The sequence below is a fragment of the Marmota marmota genome, unplaced genomic scaffold, assembly GCF_001458135.2.
Source record: "Marmota marmota marmota unplaced genomic scaffold, marMar, whole genome shotgun sequence".
Lineage (NCBI taxonomy): Eukaryota > Metazoa > Chordata > Mammalia > Rodentia > Sciuridae > Marmota > Marmota marmota.
Window position 1 is genome coordinate 6,325,231 of NW_025999913.1, and position 25,029 is coordinate 6,350,259.

A 25,029-nucleotide genomic window follows, 5' to 3' on the forward strand; every position below is an offset into this window, starting at 1 on the left:
GATCTGCTTCTAGGTCTCTAAGCAGCAGGTGAAGGCTATCATCCATTTCCTCTTTCCCAGATTTTACCTTTCTGCAGTTTCTTAAACATGAAGAACTATGAGATTCATTGACAAAGCAACAAAAACAGAAAGCGATATATCTGAGGTCAATAACATGATCTAATCAAAAGATGCTGGTCATTCATTTGACCCACATATATTGCACACCTACTAGGTGTACTTAAGTGCAGAAGACATAAGGTAAGTAAAATTAAGTAGTGTGTATGTGTATACACATGTGTGTATATGAATGATAATAAGTATTGTTGTGTTGTTATTTGTAGATATTAATACTTTTTATGATACTATGTGGAAATTAAAGGCTAGAGAGGTTAACTGACTTATCTAGTGGCAAATGGCAGAGCTAGGACAGAACACCGCTTCCCCTGTCTCTGACTCTCAGTCCTTCCACTATTCTGGTCACTTCTAATGGAATGGAAAGGTTTGAATGTGTCTCCCAAACACATGTGTTGGAAATTAATGCCTATTCCAACTGTGTTGAGATTAAGGAGAGGTCTTTAGGTCATGAAGAATGGATTAATGCCAATTATAAAAGGGCTGGGGCTGTGCGTTCGATCTCTTATTCTGTTTGCCCTTCTACCATTGAATGACACAGAAAGAAACCTCTCCCTAGATGCTGATTTCTCAATCTTGAACTTCCCAGAGTCCAGAACCATGAAACAATACGTTTCTGTTTATTATAAATTACCCAGTCTCCGGTATTTTGTTATAAAAGCACAAAATAGCCTAAGACAGGGATTCTTAAAAATTATTTTTTGAACGATAATGTCTCCATTCTAATTTTGTCTGCCTTTGTTCCCTGTGTATTAGTTTTACCTCACTAAATTGAGGGTAAAAATCTTTATTTATTTTACATCTTTTTATTTATTTTACATCTTTTTATTTTACATGCTTTATTTATTTCACTTCTTTTACAATCCTGGGCAGATATATGTGATCAATGCATACATACTGATCATGAAAAGATGCCATAGCAAATCTTTCCTCCATTTTTAATCAAGATTGAGGAGAAGGAAGAGGAAGTGTTTTTTGTTCTTTTGATATGGGACCAAGAGATCATCCTGCCTTTCCCTACTCAGTAGCTAGGATAATAGGTGTTCACTACTGTGACTGGCTGCAGAGGACAATTTTTGTATTTAGTGGAATTGTAGTACATAGTACTGGAGGAATGCACTTCCAACCTCTGAGCCTACAGATTTAGAAACAGATGGAGCATTGTTAGCAACAGCACTGGTCAGTGCTTCAATCTGAAACCATTCCACCTGTCACATCTCTTTTAAGATCCTTGGAAACAAAATAATCTCAGAAAATATCAACAAAATTAAGTAGCATCTCTCTTGCTGGTTCAAATGCAGATAATTCTCAGATTCACCTGCTAAGAAAGTCCATACTTTAAAGGTATAGAGTCTGGCAACCCAAGTCAATGAGTGACATTCAGTCTACTACCATGATCCCAAACTTTAACTAAGATCAGAATCCCCATTAAAATCCATTCTGCCAGGCCTCTTTTTGGAGTTTCTGACTCAGTAGATTTTGTGGAGAGCCCATGATTTTGTACTTGGAGAACCAATGACTTAGATTAGTACTTCCCAAACTTCAGTGTGCAGTCAAGTTACCCAGAGAACATGTTAAAATGCATATTTAAATTCAGTTAGTAGGTATGCCCAAGAGCCTTTCTCGACAGGTGCCCTAGGGATTCCAGGGCTGCTGATCTGTGGAATCCACACAGCTGTAGAGATTTTTTTAAAGGGTAGCAAAATATATGTCATTGGCAATGAGACATGATGGATTCTAACTGGAGAATCAATAATTTGGGGAGACTTGGAATAAAGTTTTAGCTTTTCCTTCCAACTGGAAAGAGAGATGGGTGCTCTGTTCATCTCTTAGAATCCAAGTCAGTTTCTTCAGGTTACAGACCTCTGAACTGCTTCTGAGATGACCAAGCTGGAGGCTGCTTTCCTGCAGATTACATCAGAGGCCCCAGAGTAAATTAAGTCTGCTCACTTTGTCAGCTGCCTTGGATACAGTGGACTGGTTGGCTATGAAACCACCCAAGGGACATGATTGAAATAAGAAAAAACCCGTACATGAAGCCTATAGATGTTCCTTCTGAAGAGTCCTAAGAAGATCATAAGAGACAGCTGCTCATTGCCCCCAAATGACTTCCCTTGTGGCTTTGCAATAGGCTCAGTCCCAGTACCACATTTGCTCAAAGTGCACTCTCAGGCCTCTGGGAACAATTGTGACGTGCCATGGGATATGGTCCCTCCAGGATGCAGATGGCACCCTCCCTACATCTCTAGCTCAACAAACCTTTATGGCTCAGCCTTCTCCTTGCTAGACTGGAGACCAAGAGAGGTAAGAATGTCGGCAGAATCCAGCTGACTCCAACTCTGTTCACTCAGTATCAGAATGAGGCCAATCAGCAGTGTGAAGACAACTTGGAGATGGGGTAGAAAACACTCATGGCCTAAAAGTTGCCCTCTTTTGCCATGTCATCAAGGTGTTCAGTGGTACTGAGGTTTCAGAGAGTGGTCACATGCTGACACATGGAAACAAGCCTGCCTTTCGTGTACAGAGGAGCTTTCCTTGGCATAGGGTATCTACCTCCAATTCTAGCAGCAGGATCTGTGTGCACTGCTCTGAGTACATTTCAATGATGTAAAATGTCTACCTGAAAGTGTCTGTCAACAATTGCATAGGTCCCCCAGTTCTAAGAATTTCTAGCAGAGGTTGTTTTCACTTCAGAAATAGATGCAGTCAGAATTCTCCTATGAGACCTGAAATGATACCAGTAGACTCAGAGCTTCAAGGACCCCAGTTTGGTTGAGAGCAGCCCAGGGATCCTCAGCAACTGAAAGCTCAGCCTAGCACCTGGCAAAGGGAAGGAAAAGGCCACCTTGATAAGGCAGCTAGCACCATGATGTGGTCCATGGAACCAGTGTCATTGGCATCATCCAGGGATTACAAGAAATGCAGAATCTCAGGCCCTGAGATTCAGAGGGAGCATTTTAATTAGGTCCCCAGTGGGCCTGCAAGCCCGCTGAGGTTTGAGAAGCACTGCCCTAGCATACCATAGCCTGAGAGGGGTACAAAAAACGGGAACGAATTCTGCTGATCTGAGCTGTCTGTTACAGAACCCAGGATAGAATGTGTCTCCGTGAACATGGTTTGCATAGCACCTTGGTCTTTAGTTCTAAAGGCACATTAGAAACCATGGAATTAATTTCAGAGACAATTGATAGAGTCCATCAAAACACCCCACCTCTACAATTTGCTTGGTATAGTAAATATAGATGACATACATATATACCAATTGTGAAACTTCTTTTATGTGCTCATGTTATATAATTTAAGATAATTTATAAAAGGGTATTCAATCATATTGATTAATTTAAAATATCCATTTGCTCCCTTGCTTAGGGCTATATTTTATGACCAGGTCCATTGTACAAAAATTTAGTAAAAAATTTGGATTTCCTTTCTTTTGCCTATTAAAATCACTTAAAAATTTGTTGACTTCAAGTTAAAGTAGGTTTTGGCTTGAACTATTCCACTTTTTTGCCAATATCTTCAATTTTGCTGATAATCTAATATAAAAATTTGGAAAACTTAAACAAAACTTAAATAAAGTTTGCTAAATTACAGGTTGGGGGTTATGATTAATAGGCAGGGGAGGAACATAGGTCCTCTGAGCTTTGTCTATGCTGAGTTTGTAACTTGCAAGCTATTCTGGTATTTCTGGATCCTTCCAGTCTGCTTGTTGGAACTTTCCAATGCAACTATGACATCACTAGTTCTCAAGCTGTAGTCCCCAGGCCAACAATATCACCAGGGAATTTTTCAGAATATAAACTTGGGCCTTCCTGCAGAACTACAGAAACGGAAACCCTGAGGTGAGGCCCAGAAATTTTCTTTCACTAAAACCTGCAATAAATTCTTACATGCAGAAGGAAGTTTGCTATAACACAGTAGCACTTACCAGGAAATCACAGGACTTGCAAATCCAAAGCAACTAGAGATTTAGATATGGCAATAAATTGACACTAATACCCATATCAACTTTGCATCAAATTACAGTCCTGATCTTCATTAATAAATAAAATATTTTGATGAAATTCAGTAATTATCAATGGGTATAGCATACATTTGAGTTTACAAAGCTATATATTGACTCAAGGTTTGAAAAAGAAATTTTAACATAATGAAATAAGCATCAACCTCAGAATTCAGGTGTCTTGGTTTTATCCTGGTTTCTATGTGGCTGGTTCCTCCCCAAATAAGAATAATACTTGTGCTACAAACTTCAGTTTTGTCACAAATATATAAGCAAGTAAATTATATGAAGATGCTTAAAAAGTATAAAGCACATAGATCATCGTGTACTTTGGCATATATTCATAACCATCAAATCCTAGAATTTTGTTTTAGGGTAAAATTGCTCTTTTTTCACTTTGCAATCACCACAAAAGTCAAAATAAAGCTCTATAGAGTGAGTTATAAAAATGCATTACTTGGAAAATTTTTAAAAATGCATTACTTAGAAATGCTTTAAAAACTCTCAAAGTTCTCTGGTATAGTTATTACACAAGACTATTATGTCATAAGTCAGATAAATAATCTATCCAGTTAAAGGAACTATTGTAAACTTTTGTAAACTTTTTTGGAAAGTTTGCCTGCAAAAATCTTTAGTATTAGCCTGTCACAGTGATGCCCGCCTGTAATCCCAGAGGCTTGGGAAGCTGAGACAGGAGGATTGTGAGTTCCAAGGCAGCCTCAGCAAAAAGTGAGGTGCTAAACAACTCAGTGAGACCCTGTCTCTAATAAAATACAAAATAGGGCTGGGGATGTAGTTCAGTGGTTGAGTGCCCCTGAGTTCAATCCCCGGTACAAAAAAAAAAAAAAAAAACTTTAGTATTTTAAAACTACCCAAGTTATAAAATATAACTTCTTTGTAATAATACAGTTTCTTTATAATAATTTTGAAGTTTGGGTGTGAACTTCTATATGATTTCCTACTTATTTTAAAAGTGTTTATTTAAGAGAGTTAAACTAAAATTGACTATGTTAGACACCCATTTTATTTTGATGAGAAAAGACATAGTAACTTCAATTTAAGATGAATATTGAACATTCATCATTATCGAAACCATGTCAACTGATTTATGTACTAAAGCTAAATTCTATGTCAAGAACTCATCTCCTGATTATTTTATTTGACTTACCCCCAGGAAAGTATCCACTATAAACACCGCCAGTGGGTCCAGAACTGTCCATAGTCCCATGGCGATGATCAACTTTGACAAGGTGTCAGGGCAGGAGGCAAACAGCAGCTGACAGCCCCATCTGATCAGAACCAAGAGGAATATGATTGCGTTCAGCATCAAGGGCCCCACCACTACCACAGGCAGCTCCTCTTCTATGTGAAGCAAAGAACTTGGGTAGCAAAGCTCAACTGTGTAGGGGTAAAAGTGGAATCTGCAGGAAAACAAAGCAATCACATGCGTACAAACAGGAAGGAAAATGCCCGTTGACTAGACACTCTACATATACTTAAGAGCATCCCCAAATTGTAAGAAGTCTTTATCTTTTCCTGATCCTAGAGTACCACCTAAACACTTCACCTTCAATGAACAGGTGAATTCTACCTGGTTCATGCTTATTGTTAAATAATACAGAAATGATTTAATCATAGAAAGTATGTCAATTTAAGCCACTGAGCAGAGCAGTCTAGAATCTAAGAGCTTCCCTGTAGTGTACAGTACTGATTAGTAGGCTATTTGAAATGCAAAATATACAGTGGACTTTCTAATGAACCATAATCGAACAGAAATGAGGGTCAATCAAATTTCTTCAGTTTTAGTGTAGGCTTATGGTTCCTCTAGATACACTCTCAAATACAACAACAATATAACCACCATCACTCACAACCAAAATTTTGTACTAAGAAGTCAAGTTCAGCTGGGCATGGTGGCACACACCTGTAATCCCAGCGGTTGGGGAGATGGAGGCAAGAGGATCACCCGTTGAAAGCCAGCCTCAGCAAAAGCAAGGTGCTAAGCAATTCAGTAAGCCCGTGTCTAAATAAAAAACAAAATAGGGCTGGGGATGTGGCTCAGTTGACACAAGCTGAGGATCAAGAGGCTAAGTCCAAGCAGAGTCCAGTAATTCAACCAGTCTCCACCCAGACTTTGGCACCAACTCTGTGCAAGCTGAGACTTCTTTCATGCAGTTTTCTCTCCCAAGTCTCAGGCTGAGTAACACTGTTTCATGGTTATTTCTGTTGGTGTGTCCTACCTATCAGCACTCTGCTAAAGAGTTCTTCTTTATATCCATTCTTTGACTTTAGCTTCAAAGGGAGTTTTATGCTTTGTTCTCACACTGCTACGAATTTCAAATTGCATGTGTCCATTGCTTAGTACAGAACCTGACACACAAAGAACATGAAAAAAAAATGCTCTTTGTGTTGTTATTGCTGTGTCTCACAACTAAGATGTGACAAAGGGCTATTATATAATTCAAGCCCACGGACCAAGATGATAGCCAGAAACATATCTTAAAATATCTTTTTGGTTTTTGGTGGTAGGAAGTGGTTACCAAGTGGTTCTTTACCACTGAGATACATCCCCAGCCTTTTTTTATTTTTATTTATTTTATTCTGAGACAAGGTCTTGCTAAGTTGCTGAGACTGGCCTTGAACTCGAGATCCTCTTGCCTCAGCCTCTCAAGTGGCCAGGATTACAGGCATGCCACCGCAGCCACCATAATATCTTAGGTCCTCGGTTGCTTAAGAAATTGGTTAAACTGGTCTGTCAAGTTGTTGTTTGCAGTCTCATTTTATTAACAGACTATAACTGTAATAAAAATAGGCCTTCCTTTCCACTGAAGAATAAAAGAGCAAACACTGAAAAGCAACTAGCCCCAGCATATAAGATTTGTCTTTTTGGCTTCAGAGAACTTGATGAGGAAGAAAACAAAAGGCAGAGAAGGAGGGCGACCCATGTAAAAATTCCTGCTTAAAAATTCAGTTATTCAGTATATAGAAATTTGCATAATCTCTACCATACATATTTGTGATTTAATTCTGTAAAACTATCAAAAACTTGATGTGCCCACAAATGTACACAGATATTCCTCTTCATAAAGTCTTAAAGTTTTTGGCAGTCTTCTTAATTGAAAATATACACACATCTTTATTTTTATCTGCACCATCTACATTTGAGAAAAATGAATTTTACTTGTACTGTTATCTATCTGTTTGTCTATCTACAATGTCTATGGAATCATGTTTATGGAGAGATAACCTTTAAAGTGTCATCTTTTTCTATAGGATAATGGCCCAGAAAGCTGCCTGAGCTCGGGTTTGGTAATTGTTTGGATTCAATCATTTTCGTAGAAGAGGCAATCTTTGCTGCTCGGAACATAGATAATAAATCAGACTTATGCTACTTCTAAAATACCTTCAGCCTAAGTCACTCTGATAAAATCAAAATAGAATAAAAGATTGTTGTTCAATTCCTCTTTGGGTCCTGCTCAGATATTAGAACATATTTGAATCTGCTAAATTTTAAATAAATATTGATGTACCTGTTATGTATTTGTATGCACACAACCTACCATAAGATGAAACTATAACTGTAATAAAAGTTCTTGCTCTCCAATACAGACAGTTTTGCCTTTTCAAATCATACCAGCATTTTAGGTCTTCTGGTAAATGGATGGGAGATGTACTCCGTGCTCTCATTTGTCCTATCAAGATGAAAATACATTCCTTTGTCGTTCAGGGGAAAGCACTCACTTTGTAACTGGAGTTGAAATGGCCCATAGGAAAAGCCACTGGCCAAGGTAATGCAGGTAGAGCCTCAGGAACCAGAGAGATGCCATCAACAGGATGATGTACCAGAAGCCCTGGCTCTGCCACTGAGCTAATTGAAGTTCTGAAAACACCAACACCAGCGCAAAATGGAGATGCTGGAAGAATTCTCCAGATCCCTGACCTGCAGCCACTGAAGAACAGCTACAAAACCAAGAAGAAACAGGTCAATCCTGCGCTTACAACAAAACCCAAAGTGAAATATTCGAACAGTTAACAAGGAAGACACTGTGGCAATAAAATTAAATACAATTATTTTCAAATACCTGGGACTCAAAAACATTTATGTTTCTTTTTTTGCGGTAATAGATGACCAAAGGGAAACCTAAAGAAACATGAATCAGGGAAGTGCAAATCAAAACTGCAGTGAGATAGGACTTCACACCCATTAAGATGGCCATTTAGAAAAAAAATAATAATAAGCATTAGTAAGGATGTGGAAAAGCTGGAATCTTCGTGCATTACTGAAAATGTAAAATGGCACAACCACTATGGAAAAGATTATGGCACATACCACCCAAATTAAAAATATAGTTACCATGTGTGAACCAGCTATCCAACTTGTGAAAATGCATCTAAAAGAACTGAAGGTATAGAAATGATATTTGTTCATCCCTTCTCATAGCTACATTGTTCACAATAGCCAAGATGTGGAAAAACAAGTGTCCATTGGTTAATGAAATGAAAAAACAAAGCATGATATTCACACAATAGAGTATTATTCAGCTTTGACAAAGAAGGACATTCTGACCCGTGTACTACATGAGGGAGCCTTGCAGACACTGGGCCAGGTGGGATCATCCAGCCACAAAAGCACAGACACCAATGGCTCTGCTTCAAAGAGGTATCTATAGTAGTTAAAAATCATAGTAACAGCAAGTTGAATGGGGGTTGCCCTGGGTCTGGGAAGAAGGGAAACAGGGATGTGCTGTTTAATGGGTATGGAGTTTCAATGTAGCAAGATGAATAAGTTCTCCAGATTAGTTCCATAGCTATGTGAAGAAACTTATCTATACCCTTAAAAATGATTAGCATTGTAAATTTTATGCTGTGTGTATCTATTTTACCACAATTAAAATGTTTTAAAATGAAACATGGAAACAAATTATTATAAACATTGGACTTCTTTAATTTTTCGTAAATTTTTAAAGTCTAGAATATACCCCCCACTTATCTCACCTACCCATTGTGATCATTCTTCATTATAACAAAATTTATTTTATGTGACTTATTAAAGATTCAATATTTCACATTCAAAATTGAAGTGAGTTATTAATGTACTCCCAAAAATGCTTAAATAAGAATTCAAAACTTAAGAAACATTTTATTCCTTGACACAGTATGGACATTTTCTGTTGAAACTAAGTAAATATAAAAGAATCAGTACAAAGTATTCTGATCTAACTTTCAGGTTGAGGATTAAGAGCAAGCTTATGTTCAAAGTTTTCAAAATCATAGTTTTTTTTGTTTTTGTTTTTGTTTTTTTTGAGAAGGAAGATGGAGAGGCCATCTGAAAATGACCGTCAGTCAGGAATTGTGCTCTCAAGAGTGTGTGTAGGTAACAGTGTTAGTGTGGCATGGGGACTAAAAATTCTGGAACCTGCCAGTTTGGATGTAATTCTCTATGCCTTGTTTCCTCATATGACAAAGAAGGCAGGAACAGCACCTTCCTATCAGGGTCAGCTTGATGACAAGGTCCACAGGTAGAAACCCATTTGCCAAGTCTCCCTGTCTCTTCTTCCTGTATTTTCCAATGTGACTCTGAAATAGTCTGGGCTTCCATCAAACCCAATAAATATAGGAAACCTGGGTAAAAATGAAGTGATTCCTTTTATTTTTTTTAAAGAGATATAAACATGCACATGCAAATATTCACTATTTAATTAAAGCAGTGAAAATCATTAGTGTATGTCATGCACTTAATTAAATCTGGAATCGTTCTTTATAAGAACGAGGCTCTAAATTTCTGTGTGAGCGTGTCTAATACTATTTTAGAAAGATTTTTCTCAGATGACTCAGTTATTTCCTCAACCAAAAAGTGCTCTAATAATAAACATGTCACCAAAGGAGAAACTAGTACCGGAGTCAGTAGTCCAGTGACGTATCGACCAACTCATAAGTCAGGGGCCATGCTAGCTGCAGAACAGAGACGTTACTCGCAGACAAATTCAAAAGATTTGACACAAGAAAGCTTATCGCTCCCTAATGATGATCAAATATGATGAGAATCCTTCCACATGAAGAGAAGATAAGTGAGGAAATGGGAGTCTGACAACAGCAACATCAGCAAGCAGACAGCGTGATGACAGCCTTTTGGTCTGCACAGGAGGGACATGACATGACATTGACAATTCCTTTTTGCTGTTCATGAAGATGTGAAGCATTACCTCTCTGAAAACCAGTGTTACACTGAGCATGCTTTTCAGTTATACAAATGAGGGGCAGTTACCCAGGAAGAAGACCTCCAAGAGGCTTTGCTTTACACACAGAGATAGAGCCAGGGGACCACGGCTCTGAGAGAAGGATCCCAGAATGCCTTGCTGCATTCGCCATCATGTGAAATGAAACCCAGAACCTTCTACACAGCTAAAGCAAAATATCCTGAACATGATCTCCCTTCCAGTTAATTATTCTGTCACTGTTTTGCTTCTTCAAAGAGAAGAGGAAATTAAATACAGACTCGGCAGTGTGGTGTTTGCAAAAAACTGGAAAATCTCAAGTGATGTAAAACAGAAAAGACAGTAGCTTCTTTGACCTTTGGAAAATTCCACTGTTCTGTATCCTTTGACATAAATGACTAAGCAGTTGAAGTGCTCATGCACAGAAACCACTATAAAATCATGCTTTCACCATTAGTTTCACTAATAAAACTGTTCTCCACCCACAATCTGAAATGCATAATTTTTTGTTGCTTTTTGGTTTGGGGGCCTTATGGTATTAGGGATTAAACTCAGGGGTACTTTACCACTGAGCCACATCTCCAGCCCTTTTTATTTTCTATTTAGAGACAGCCTCTCTTTAAGTTGTTTTAGGACCTTGCTAAATTGCTGAGGCTGGCTTTCAACTTGCAATCCTCCTGCCTCAGCCTCCCGAGCCACTGGGAATACAGGCATGCACTGCTATGCCCAGCTGAAATGCATATATGTTTATCAGACTTTTGATTTAGAACAAATAACACCAAAACTTCGCTAGGGTACAATTTATACCTGTTTCATAATGTTCAATTATCTCATTGCTAGTCAACACATTACAATATTTGTTTTTATTCGTGTCACAATGGTAACCACATCATGCCGATTCAAAGAATTAGGAAAAATCTTGAACCCATCATTAGGAGTTTAAAATTTAGATAGAGAAATATTAAAAATTTAATTGAACAAAGGGAATCAGGTGTATTCTTATAAAGAAAACCGATACGGCAACAAGGGATCGTTTTTGAATTTGCACCTGGAATTTCACTGTGGACTTATATAAAATTACATCCACAACCATCTTTCTACATATTGTTCTTGAAATATATTTCATTCAAAACAACTCTGCTTCCATGTTTCAAAATTGTCTTGAAAGAGCATCTTTTTTTTTTTTTTTTTTATTCTTGTAAACATGCAAGGCATATTACGAGAGGCAGGGCCACTGTGAGACCTCTCCATCCACATTTCCACTGCTCATTCCTTTCTCTGTAATCTTTCTTGGTTATGTACCAAAGAGTATGACCATCAAAAGGATAATAAATGGCCTCTGCCACTGGGGTGTGTAATACGTAGAGTGGGAATTGATTTGTTGGTTATGAAGGAAGCCATAGAGCACACAGATCACTGCAAAATCACACTGAGGCCAGCAGTTACTCCTCGGCGCATGCAGAGAGCTCCTCTAGAGCTCACGGGGTGAGCTGCCAGAGGGGGAGAAGAATGGGGAGGTCATCCAGTATTCAGCTATTAAATGAAACCTATTTCTCTGAACTTCAGCCGCATTTCATATGACACACATATATCCCCCCTTGCATGCACCGTCCTTATGGAGACCTGGAATCAAACAAGATTTCTACGATCCATCAGTGTAATAATATAACATAAAGAAACAAAATTGCTTTGGAAAAAAAAAACACAGACTGCATTCTTAAACTCTCTTCTATAATGAACAGAGATCCTTAAGGAATTTGTATATAATGAAGATTTTTTTTTACTCATCTACCGTGCATGATAATTCTTATTTAAAAATCATTACCAATAGATGGCACTAAAATTTCCACATTTCCTTCCTCTGGCATAACCAAATATGTGCCAGATGTAGCATTTTTAAAAATTAATATCTTTTAATTATAATTATCAATAAATTGCTATTTTATTGGGTTTTTTAATTTTTTTTATTTTTCACAATAGTCCATTCATCAGCAGGTTTTTGAGCATGGATGTCCTCAAAGATTCTGAGGCCTTCCGAGATGTATTATTCAGCATTTTAGAAAGTCACGAAATTGAAGCTGTTGAAGAAGCGGGTGGAGTCGCACATGGTTCTGTTGGAAAAGAACTCCTCATGTTCCCTTAGATTTTTGCAGAAGCTAAACTAAAGCCCAAACCCAGTTAAGTGATTTGCCCATGTTAACACAACTGCTAACAAAGAAATTTCCCACCACATTCTCCTGCCTTTCCATTAGGACTCTTCATCTCCACCTTCTGAATTCAGCAGAAAACACCAGGATCAAGAAATATTAGGATATTGTGAGCACCTTTGCCTGAAACCTGAAAGAAGAAAGTGTCTCTTCCTTTGTAGGCGCTGGTGGAATTGGATACAGTTCACTCACTCAACAGGTCGCCATTGAATGAAATACCTCATGCCCTAAGATCGTGCAATTGGCAGAATAACACCCCCTGCCAACATCACCTGCCTTAATCCCTGCAACCTGTGATTATGTGCAATTACAGGGCAGTGGGGAATTAAGTTGCAGAAGGAATTAAGTTGCTATACCGCTGAGCTTAAAGTAAAGAGATTATTCTGGATTATTTGGGTGAGCCCAATGTAATCACAAAGGTCCTCAAAAGATGGAAGAGGGTAACAGAAAAGACAGAGAGAAAGAGAGAGAGCCAGAAAAAGGGCAGTGTGAGAAAGAGTTGGCCTGAATCTGTAGCCTTTGAAAATGCAGGTGAGCCAAGGAATTGAGAATAGCCTCTAGAAACTAGAAAGGGTAAGGAAACCTCCTCCCCTGGAGCCTCCAAAAAGAACACGTTTCCGCTGACACCTCAATTTCAGCTCCATGAGGCACATTTCAGAATTCTGACCTCCAGAACTGTAAAACAATAAATCCATGTTGTCTTGAAGTCGCAGGTTTGTATAATTTGTTCCAATAGCAACAGAATACTCGTACAGATAGCTTCCCATCAATAAAAATAGCACTCTAGCACTGTTAGACACACAGAATTTTTTAGTCTATTGGGAGAGACACACAAGTGAAAAGATAAATAAAATACAGGGATCGACCCAGCATGGGAAGTCCTTTGACAATGTACAAAGTGAAATCAGAAAACAAAGGAAGGTTCCTATATCTAACTGGGCCAGAGGAACCTCTATCTCTGAGCTCTCTGAGGTGATAAGGAACGAGACATGAGAGTGGGGTGTGGGGCAGGAGACCTGGTGAGGGGCATCCCATTGTATCTTCAGTTTTCAGGGGAATGAAGTCTAGATTCTCAGACTCAAAATAAGTTGAATTGGGTGGAGAAAGTCCAAGATGTCAACCCTGTGTGATTCTGGAGCTGTAATAGGGAAGGACGTGGGAGGAAGCCAGGTCAGTATATGACATATTCAGGAGTTTAGACTTTATCCAGACACCATCGACAGCCCTCAGACGATTGGTGGGGCAGGGAAGGATATCACATTTGTATTTTGGAAACATCACTCCAGTTGCAGGATGCATAAAGATTTGGGATGAAAACCTGGATAATGACTTACCAGAGCTGCTCAACCAGAAGCAGAACTCTGCATTTTCCACAAATATGGGCAGGAGGTATTCTTTGCTGTCACAATAATATGAAGGGTGGCAAAGGCACTAAGCTTCCTGAAATGTCATAAGAGTCTAAACAAGGAAGGTCTACCTTTACCCTTGTGTTAGTTCCTAGGGCTTCTGTAAACACAGACTGGGTGGCTTCAAAAACCAGAAATGTACAGTCAGCCCTCCACATCCACAAGTTCTGCCTCGGCAGATTCAACCAAACATAGATAGAAAATATGGAAAGAAAAAAAAAATTGCACCGAACATGTACACACTTTTTTCCCCTTATCATTCCCTAAACAATACAGTAAAGAACTATTTACATAGCATCTACTTGGTCTTAGGTATCATAACTCCTCTAGACATGACTTACAGGAAGCTGGAAGACCTATGTAGGTTCTATGCAAATGCCACACCATTTTACATATTGGACTGAGACAGCATTTGGTATCTGCGGGAAGTCCTGGAACCAATCCCCTGTGGATATTGAGAGATGGTTGTATTCTCTCGCAGGTTAGAAGCTTAAGCCTGAAACTAAGGTGCTGGCAGGATGTGCTTCCTCCAAAGCTTGCAGCATAGAATCCTGTCTTGCCTCTTCCAACTTCTGTAGCTCCAGCCATTCCTTGGTTGTAGCAGCCCAGCTGCAGTCTCTGCCTCCATTTTTACATAGCCACCCTTTGTCTATATGCCTGTATCTTCATGCATAGGATGCCAGCCACGTCGGATCAGGGACCCACACTACTCCAGAATGACCTCATCTTAACTTACATCTGCAGTGGCCCTATTTCCAAATAAGGTCACCTTCGGAGGTAATAGGGGTTAGGACTTCAATATATCTTTATGGGGGGTGCAATTCAACTCATAACACCTTTGTGTGCCACCAGCAGCCCTTTTGAGGAAAAGAGAATTAATTAGACAAGTGGTGGAGTAGCTAAATGGGTGGATTGGGGAGATGTTTGATTAAAATTAAAAAGATTTGAAAACTGTTTCAATACGGGGGCTGAAAGAAAAGAGTGATTCAAAACCAGTTTCAAAGTGTCTGGCTCAGAGAGAGCTCATTCAAAGGTGGGGGTTCAGAGAGCCATCACAGAAAAGTGTTGGGTGAGAGAGGGAAAAGAGAGAGAAAAGAAGAGTTTAAAGAGATCAGTTTATGGAAATGCTTGTGGTAGATGCAAGAAAATGGGTCCAATAGTCAAGTATACTATGGAAGTGGACTTCACCCGACAGCAGAGCTAGAAATACAAATTTAAAGTCAGGAACATGATAATAAGAAGCATTCAAGGGGTGTGGAAATGATCTGAAAATTAAACATTATAAAAATGTTGGTGACTAGGTTGGACCTAAATTTTATTTATGGGTAAGGTTTATTGTATTGACACTGAGCAACATAAAGTAAAGCACCTATTGAAGCAATTCTTTTCCCATATGCTGGCAAATGGTAGCCTGCTAAATTCGACAAAATCTTCCTTCTTTTACTTTCCCTCAAAAGACTTTATGGATCAGAGTTTTTAAAGTGAGTGAGAGTTTGGGGCATAGACAATAATATTGTTGTTTCAGTAGTTATTATACATCAAATATACCACGCCTTGGGAGCTTTTCATATATATCATATCTAATTTACAGGCCACTATGGAAGACATACATTGCTCCACTTACTTTACAGATGAGGGAATCACGAAATAAGATGCTTCAGCTTATTTCCTTAGATCATAGAGCTGTTCAGAGTCAGATCCAAGATCAGAGTCTAGACTTCCACCTGGTTTTACTGATGCCCAATTGTGTTCATGTCCACACTTCAGCTGCTGGGACTGTAGGGTATTGGTATGGGTGACAAGAGCATGTTCACAACTCACACCCCAACGACCCAAGTGATACAGCTTCACACTATGGAGATGTGGTGAAGCCTTGTGGGAGTTCTTCAAGTCATTGGGGGTGTGGCCTTGTAGGGATTTGGAGACCCCGATCCCTTTTTTTTCTCTCTCTGTTGCTCCCTAGCTCACCATGACATGAGTGGTTTCACTCTGTCAGGTACTGCTGCCATGATGTGCTGCCTGTCCACAGGCCCAAAGCAATGGGCCAACGGATCATGGATGGCAACCTCCAAATCTGAGAGACAAAAAACAAAAACCTTTTCTCCTCTTAATTTGATTAGGTATTAGGTGTACTGATGGAAAAGTGACTAACACACACACACACACACACACACACACTCAGAAGTTACACTGGAACTTGTTGAAATGCACACTGATGTCAATGAGTCAGCAACTGTTGGCTCTGAAGGCAGGAAACATGTCCCTCTTTTTCACTGCTGTATTCCTGGCCTTGTGCATCATAGGTGCTTAAAATTCATATGTGTTTATGGATGTATTTTTAAATAAAATGGTTTTCTAGTTGTTTCTATCAAAACTATGATATCCTGCAGTTAGGAGGCCTATCCATTAATGTATGAATGAACGTGGCCTAGCCGTTAATGTATCCATTTCAATATCCACAATAGCCCACAGTACCTTCTTTGCTCAGTGTCTGAGAAATTTTAAAACATTAGAATTTTCTAAATAGCATGTGAGGAAATGTAAATCCATATCAGTATATCATTAAAAAATTTGATGAGTAGGAACTCTTTGGGCAAATTTACTGGGATACCATGTTTAAAAGAAAATGAGATAAACTATGTCAAGAAAAGGAGCTACCTATTTGGAAAGAAAAGGCATTGATCAAAAACTATTATAATACCATATTTTGTGCTGATTATTAGATTTATATTAATGTTAATTAAAATGGCATTGGTCTTATTTTTAACAAAGTTACTAAAATGTTCATATCTACTACTGCCTTCTCTTTATTGTGTCAACAAGTATTTGTGTGATATATGCATCTATTTGACAAAGGTAGGTATACATATACATTTGCCCAAATATCCTGGATTAAATTATTATCCATTCTTTCAACTTTTAGAAAATCTGATGTAAAGAAAAAAAACTCACAAGTTTATCTTGATATTAGTATTTTCAAACTGGGCATTTCCCCTTAAAATTGTGTCTCCTTGGCCAATTTGGGCATCATACATTTAATATAAGACATTGCACTTTTAACAGGTTTAATTCAATTTACAACAAATGCCTCTAATTAAGTTAAAAGATCTTTGAAAATTGCTAAATCTTAGGGGTAATATTACCACTACTGACACTGAAATAATTGATCTTTCCCACTGAGGCACAAAAGTATGAATGTTCTAATGAGAAAACAGCGATTAAAGTATATTGAAAGAGTCCAAAGAGACTTTCCAACTCTTTAGGCTGTTATTGCCAATGACAGTCTCTGAATGGTAGTGGAAAAGCTTTGGAGGAAGAGAGGGACAAATGTAAAAAAGAAAATGGAAAGCAAACTTCAAAAGCAAAGNCTTTGAGGCAGGACATCTTGGCAGAAGGGTGTAGCAGATTCAGCTCAGGACAATCACACCAGAAAGCAGAGACTTTTCTCTCACCACAGATAAAATATGCCCCTGGGTACCCACCCCCTCAAGCCAAAGCTTACTTACCTACAGTTACTGACCAATTAACCCCTATCAGTGGATTTATGCACTAATTAGGTTAAGGCTCTCATAAGCCAATCATTTCACCTCTAAGCTTCCTGGCATTGTCTCACACATGAGCTTTTGGGGGATACCTAATATCTAAACCATAAATACCTAAGGAGGTGTATATCACTTTTAAGGAAGCATTCTTTATAATACAAAACTGGGAGGTCACTAACTAGACAAAGTAAATCACTCTGAAACTTATAGTTGGCCTGTGATTTTATGTTCACCGTTAAAACACATCCCAATGGAACGAATCACATCATGTTTCTCTTAATGCCATCAGTAAGTGGCTCAGGCATTAAATCAAAGGAAGAGACATAGCTTTGTATTCACTGCTTCTTCCCTAGAACCATAATCTGGATTATGAGCTCTAGGTAAACAGGTAGTAAGAAGTCCAGAAAGGTAAATGAAAGCCAAATCATTAACAATATCACATATGTTGAAAACAGGAGAGGAAGAAAAATGGGTCCCTAGTGTATGTGAGAGCCTAAGCCAAGGTTGACAAACTATTGTGGGGTGTGGAGGGCACCATAATACTAAGATTTTATAGTGGGATGGAGTTTAATTTTGAAACGTAGCACATGACAAATACATGCTAGCTCTCACATCACTCGGCTCCAAGGTAAGTCTGATTCAAACAGAACTCAAGTCAAGGAGTCAATGTCTGAGGCGTCTCCTCTGCCCTTCTGTCTGTGTAACAATGAACAACTCATGGTATTGCTCTGGGAGACTTAGTTCACCTGATTGGAACTGAAATTGTTTGAATTAAAAATGCACATAACATACGGAATGAGCTTTACTTAACAGTATACATAATGTATACATATATATTCGATATAAATATAGTATCAAAAGAAAGATACATAACATAGTTTTTAAAGGATGGATTTTCTAAATCAGATGGAACTGGTTTGAGTATCAATGCCATCATAAAATAGCCATATATACCTGAGTAAAGTACTTGACCTCTCTAAAAATAATCCCTGCAAGATAATGCCTATTTCAAAGGTTAATGGGAAAAATTAAAAGGGAAAATACACATAAAGCTATTACCATACTATTTGTCTCATAGTAAATGTTCAATCAATATTCGCCAATAGAATTATTTTTATCACCATCTTTATTACTAATAATAACGGCAGCATTTTCTAAACAAACAATAATGGAAATAATCTGAATTTCTCTCTCTGCTTACAGAGAACTGCCCTTGCTATAAGAAATAAAATGTAAATCCTTCCAATTATGTCAAGAGAAGTATTAGTAATTATTAATCTGTATTTTCTTTTAAAATTTCTAAATAAAGACCTAACATAGAAGGAAATGAAGCCTCATAATTTAGTGCAATAAAATACATAACATATTAATTTTTTCTATCCAATTTAATCCTGAGTTGTTTTATTTAGTCACCTATTATAAAAAGTAATTTGTGTTGATAGCTCTGAGGAAATCTAGAAATTAAAGAGCTAATTAAATTCATTCTGAGTAGTTTTTGAGTCTCTGTATCGATACAAATGCACACACACATTCAAACATCTACAAATAGCCGAGTGCTGCAGGATGTTTCTGGAAACTCACCTTCCATGATGCCTACTGTGACTAACCCTTTGCCCTGAGCAAACAAACCTAACCTTTAAGCCACGTTTCCAAAGGAGTCATAGATCACGCACCTCGGAGAACTGAACTAGAAACTCAGAAATTATGATCAAGATAGAAATGAGAAGTAATGAAAACTTGACCTATTTTGTTAATAAACATACTATTGATGGAGGATGTTAAGAATGTTTTTATTTTCACAAGTCAAAAGTAAATAAATAATTACCCTGTTAAAAAACTAGTGATCACATTTCTATAAGTAATTTGGCATCTTCAAAGTTACATTTAAATGCTATTTTCATAAATGATTTTCCTGTATATATTAAATTTTTTCAAAAAATATGCTTGCCATTGGCAAAATTACTTTGAGAATTGAATGCCACAAATATATTGTTGAGTTTTAAGCAGTGTGTTATTTTTGTCAACTGGAGTCCCAACATGTAAAAATGATAGCAAGTACCTTGTTACTAATCAGTTTCTTATTTTGTGTGTGTGTGTGTTTTATGTACATATTTAAAGAAGCACACTTAAGTAAAATTTTAAATTTCTAAATGTAAGATTTAAAACATATAAAATTAAGTGAATATAAAGCTTATCAAATGTAAAATCTGTTGAATTCAATATTCAAATTTTTTTTATGCATTTACTGAAACATACTTTTTCAAAGGGGATAAAAATCTAGGAACACATACGGGGTAAAAAATGGGAGCTCATAACCCACTTGAATCAAAGTGTGAAATATGATATATCAAGAACTATGTAATGTTTTGAACAACCAACAATAAAAAATTTTAAAAAAAATCTAGGAACACGATGCTGATTAGAATAGTAAGTCACAGATCGTAAGTCACAGAAACGTTTCTCTGGCAGAGAAATTATCTTCCACTCTGAGACAGAGTCACTGGCAGGAGGTTCTTGGAGAAGAAAACTTGAGAGCTGTCCATGCACTGAAGGGAAGGAGATAGAACTGAGCAAAAGAACTTAACCCACAAGGAGCTTATAACCAAGGACTTCACAGAGGACCTTTCATCTTGCCCCAAACGGAGGCAAAGACACCAGAAATTTGTGTTTCCGTGGTTGTCAGTCTTTAGCTACCAGTCAGTGGCCCTATGAGAGGAAGTTTCCTATGACCAGAGAAATTCCCAAAGACATACTCATATCTGAGCCATTGGCAGTCAATATTCCCAGCAACTGGAGGATGGGGGCTTGTTCTAATGTGGTCTCTGGGTGGAGCTTTACAGTCTACCCTTTGTGCCACTCAGATCCACTTGCTTCATATAGCAAATTCATGTCTGCTAGAAATCATTCCTCCAGGATTCTGGTCAGTGCATTTTCTGGGAAACTTAATGGAGAAGGTGAGTGGAGACAGCTATACTGTGAGTTCTATCATGGCAACTAAACTCAAGGTTATAATCAGAACTCTCTAGCTCCTTCCTCTACAATATGGTCCAGATCCTTTCCTATGAACAACACCTTTGCTGGTCTCCAGGCCTCACCTGGTGGGGTGTCCTGTTGGTAAACTCCCCTTTCCACATGTCCACTGAGAGTTAAAGTTGAGCCTGGAAAGGCCAAAAGATACCCCAAACACATCATCGGGGAGCCAGACTTACTCTCTGCAGTCCCCATTGTGTGGCTGCAGTGAATATATATATAATTACAGACTAAAATTTGTGGGTGAAGAAACACGAATTCCTCAGTGGGTCCCTAGGAGATATAATAAATGAGCTCATTTCCATCTCCAGTCCTTGGTTCCCAATTTTTCCTATGAACTCGGGACAGCCCCCATATTTTGGTTGTTGATTTCACATGTCCACAGCTGCATTTTTTTTTGCAACACAATGAGCTCTTTGATCTATTTGGAGTCACATTATTGTGTGTCAATGGATCAGACGTTGTGTAATTTTTTCAGATAATGATCACAGACAAGTTCACAATAAATGCAAACCTATACCTGGAATGAGTGTTGATCCTGGTCAATCAGAATTGCTGCTTCTTCCAAGGGGTTAGGGCCCAATGTTAGAACCAAGGGTCTGGTTGGTCTCCTTGAGGTATGATGTTTCATCAGAGGCAGGGTTTATTTCTATATGTGATGGATTGAACACTTGGCAACTATAGCTAACCTAAGTCATAGAGAATAGAAGCCCTGTTGCCAGATCTGTACATAACAGCTCTCTCTCTGCTTACCATGCCTATTTGGTGCCAGCACTGAGGTGGTTGATAACAGATAGGTTAAATAGTTATTTTATCAACTTGTTTGTTTAGCACCTCATCCAGAGAGGATGCTTCTTGTATTAACATGCAAGGTAGTGGTCCTATCTTACTCATGGTTTTGCTTTCCACAATTTCAGTTATCCACAGTCAACCATGGTCCAAATATATTAAATGGAAAGTTCCAAAAATAAACAATTCCTCTGCATTCCCACCAACAATGTATAAGTGTACTTCCCTGCCCCCAACTTTTCACCAGTAATTGTTGTTTTATTCTTGAAGACTACCATTCTAACTGAAATGAGATGAAATCTCAGTGTATTTGAATGGAGATGCCTCAAAAAATTAGGAATGAAATTACTATATGACTCCCCTGGTATTTATCTGAAAGGACTAAAATCAGCATACTATAGTGATACATCGATATTATTTTTAAAATATTTTTTAGTTGTAGATGGACACAATATGTTTATTTTTATTTGGGAATATTAAATCTACCAAATTATGCTCTGTCCATGTACAAACATCCCAAAGTGAATCAAACTTATATATAATCGTAATGCACTAATTAAAATAATAATAGTAGAAGAGAGATCAGTAGATTAAATCAAGCAGATTGGGAAAGAGTAAGAGAAGGTACCATAGAATGTGATTGATCAAATTATGTTATGTGCATGTACAAAAATGGTATAATGAATTCCACTATTATGTATAATTATAATGTAGTAAGAAAAAAGAAAGAAAAATAATTCATAAGCTTTAAATTGTGCATCATTCTGAGTAGTGTGATGGAATCCTGCAAAGTCCTGTTTCCAAAGGACTTAAAACAATACTTTGTCCAGTGTATCCATGCTGTGTATGCTACCTGTCTGTTAGTCACTTAGTGAGCATCTCAATTATCAGATTGCAATGTTTTGTTTAAATAACCCTTATTTTACTTAATAATGGCTCCAAAGCACAAGAATAGTGATTCTGGCATTTAGTTATAGTATATTGCTTTGGTGGTCTATTTTACTATTAATTATTGTTAATCTCTCACCATGACTAATTTATCATAGGTGTTATATAAACATTGTAAATAGGATTCAGTACTATCTGTGGTTTCAGGCATCCATGGGGATGTATCTCCCATGGGGAAGGGGGACCACTCTACAAAGATCTTCATACTTTGTATCTACCCAAAGGTAAAGTCACACATGTCTCTTCCCTGAAATTTCTAATTTCATGTTTCCTTATTCTTTTGGTCCCCTGCCCAACCATCCAGGACATTTGCCTTTACCATGAGCCCTCATAGATGTTTTCCTTCGTCCACTTTACTTTCATCACAGAGGCAATGACCAGTTGTGCCTAGAAAAGTGCGACCTGCTGAAGAGCTTGCTCTGCCTGCTGTCACTCAGGAGCAACTGTATGACCTGTATTGCACCAGCTATCTATTTCCCACTGGCATCAAGCATCTGCAAGCTATTCTTGTCCTTTTTCCTCTCCCGTCAGTTGGCCCTAGGAGAATTTCTCCCCTGTGCTGATGCAGGAGTTAGCTCAGAGTGGGAGTCCAGGGCATCAGTGGTATGTACCATGAGGATCTAATTTATCTGTTCATGCAGCTTACTTCAAAAATTCAGGTCATCTCCACAAGATAACATGGTGCCCCTGGTATGGTATCATGGGAGCATGCAAATGTTCCAGCCCATAAAATTGTGTACAATAGACATGTGCATACTATTGTATATCAACTGTATCTTAGTAAAACTCTTTGTCAAATCAGATCATATCAGAAACCAAATGAAATGAAAAGTATATAAGATATGAATTGGGATAATGACTGTCAGGTAAACTCAGCTTCTCAGTCAAGGTAGAGTTTGATGAGACCTATTGAGTGGAACCAGCTATGACTCCATATCATATCATATTATTAGAGAAGAACATTCTAGATGGAGCAACTATGTGTCTCTGTGATATTGTACTGCCCTGATTTTTTCTTTATCTTCTAGTACTACGTCTACCTTTAAAAAAAACATTTTTGAGCTGATTTAAATTAAAAATTGTCATTTTGACCAAAGAATCCTGTTATGTACTGCATATTTAGGTCCCCCAAGTTTCTATTTTGAAACTCTACCTTCCAGGTGGATGATGTTAGGATGGGAGACATTGGGAAGAAATGGGGTTTGGATGATGTCATGAAAGTGGAGCTCTTATAATAATAATAAAAAAAAATGACTAGAGATTTTATACCAGAATCAGTCTGAAGCCAGTTGGGGCACTACAGGTATCTCAGTCATGTGAGGAAAAAAAAATCGTCATCTATAAATCAAATATAGAGCCTTCACCAGATACCAGATCTGCCAACACTTGACCTTGGACTCACCAGTATCTAGGACTGTGACAAGTGTTTTGTGTTTAAGCCACTTAGCCTGTGGTACTTTTGTTAGTCACCCAAACTGACTAAGACAAATGCTAACATAAATCACAACATAAGTTTAGCATATGTTGTGCTGTTGTAGTGGGGACTGGATGCAGAACCTATTTTCTATGAATCAACAAAAAACAGTTAATTATAGTAATTATAAGATTTGCACAGATCATTTAGCAATAGTAAACGGCTGCTCAGAAGCACTTTCCAATCCAACTGTCTCTGGCCCCCCTTCAATTGTACAGGAAGAAAGATCCAGAGATCCCTTTTCCAACTTCCCCTGTGTCAGGAGTGGCTACACTTACTAGTGCTGGACAATGAGATGCACAGGGAAGGTTGCTAGAGGAAGCCTGAGAAAATTAATTCTCTCCCCAATACAAGAGAAAAACATGAAAAAGTTCACTCCCTGTTGGCCCTTCTTCCTGCCTTTAATGTGATCGTGCTGTTAGAGCTTCTGAAATCACAAGGTCACAGGGAACTGAGCCAGATTGCTGGCGTGGCTGAGCTGCAGAGACCAGCAGCTTTATCTTACCAACTCCTTGCTGCTTGAGAACAATGAGTCTGTCCTTGTTTGGGCCACTGGTATTGATTTTAACTTTATCTGCAATTTAAAAGCATTATTTCCTGATACTGACCATGTCATACCTTTAATTTCTAAAAGCTAACAAAACCTCGACTAGGACTGATATGAAGTAAGAACAAACTGAATAAACGAAATTTAAGTGAGTTGGGGAACATGATCATCATCAAGTTTGTCCTGATATTGTCACTCAAGTCATTAAAAACCAGAAAACAAACAAACAAAAAAACCTAAGAATTTTGTTTTGGGTTTTTTGTTTGTTTGTTTTGCTATTTTTAAGTACTCAAGACAGTCCTTCAGTTGAATGCCAGAGGTGACACAATAATTGAATTATTTCTTGATTTGGATGCTTGGGTTGGTGCTATATGCCTGTGTGTTTTGCACAAGAAGGGATGATTATTAAATGTACATTGCACCCATCACGACCAACAGATGTCATTTAGAGAAACTGCTCTGAGATTTCCTAGTGAAATTTTTTTCTCAACAAAGTGGTGGTGTGTGTGTGTGTTTGTGTTTGTGTGTGTGTCTGTGTATGTGTGTGTGTGTGTGTGTGTGCCTGTGTTCAGAAACAATTCACAGCATTGGGATAGCAATTATCTGGAAGCAACATCAGACAATGCACATACAAGCACATTTGGAAATGTGGTAAAAATCTCTGATTATGTGAAATGTTACATTTCCTCAATCATTCTTCATAACTATGATGTTAATTGTTAGGTTCAACTTGGTAAAAACCAAAACACTTTCA

The 25,029-nt window shown here is 38.0% G+C and overlaps 1 protein-coding gene across 1 annotated transcript in view; it reads right to left on the minus strand.

Annotated features, from left to right (window-relative positions):
• Positions 1-25,029, minus strand: part of LOC125615554 — a 209,703-nt gene that overhangs the window by 85,128 nt on the left and 99,546 nt on the right. Inside the window, exons 7-8 of the mRNA XM_048799711.1 lie at positions 7,859-8,077; positions 5,286-5,538 (exon numbers count right to left, since the gene is read on the minus strand). Of these exons, the coding sequence (XP_048655668.1) occupies positions 5,286-5,538; positions 7,859-8,077 (472 nt within the window). The remainder of the gene's footprint in view (positions 1-5,285; positions 5,539-7,858; positions 8,078-25,029) is intronic.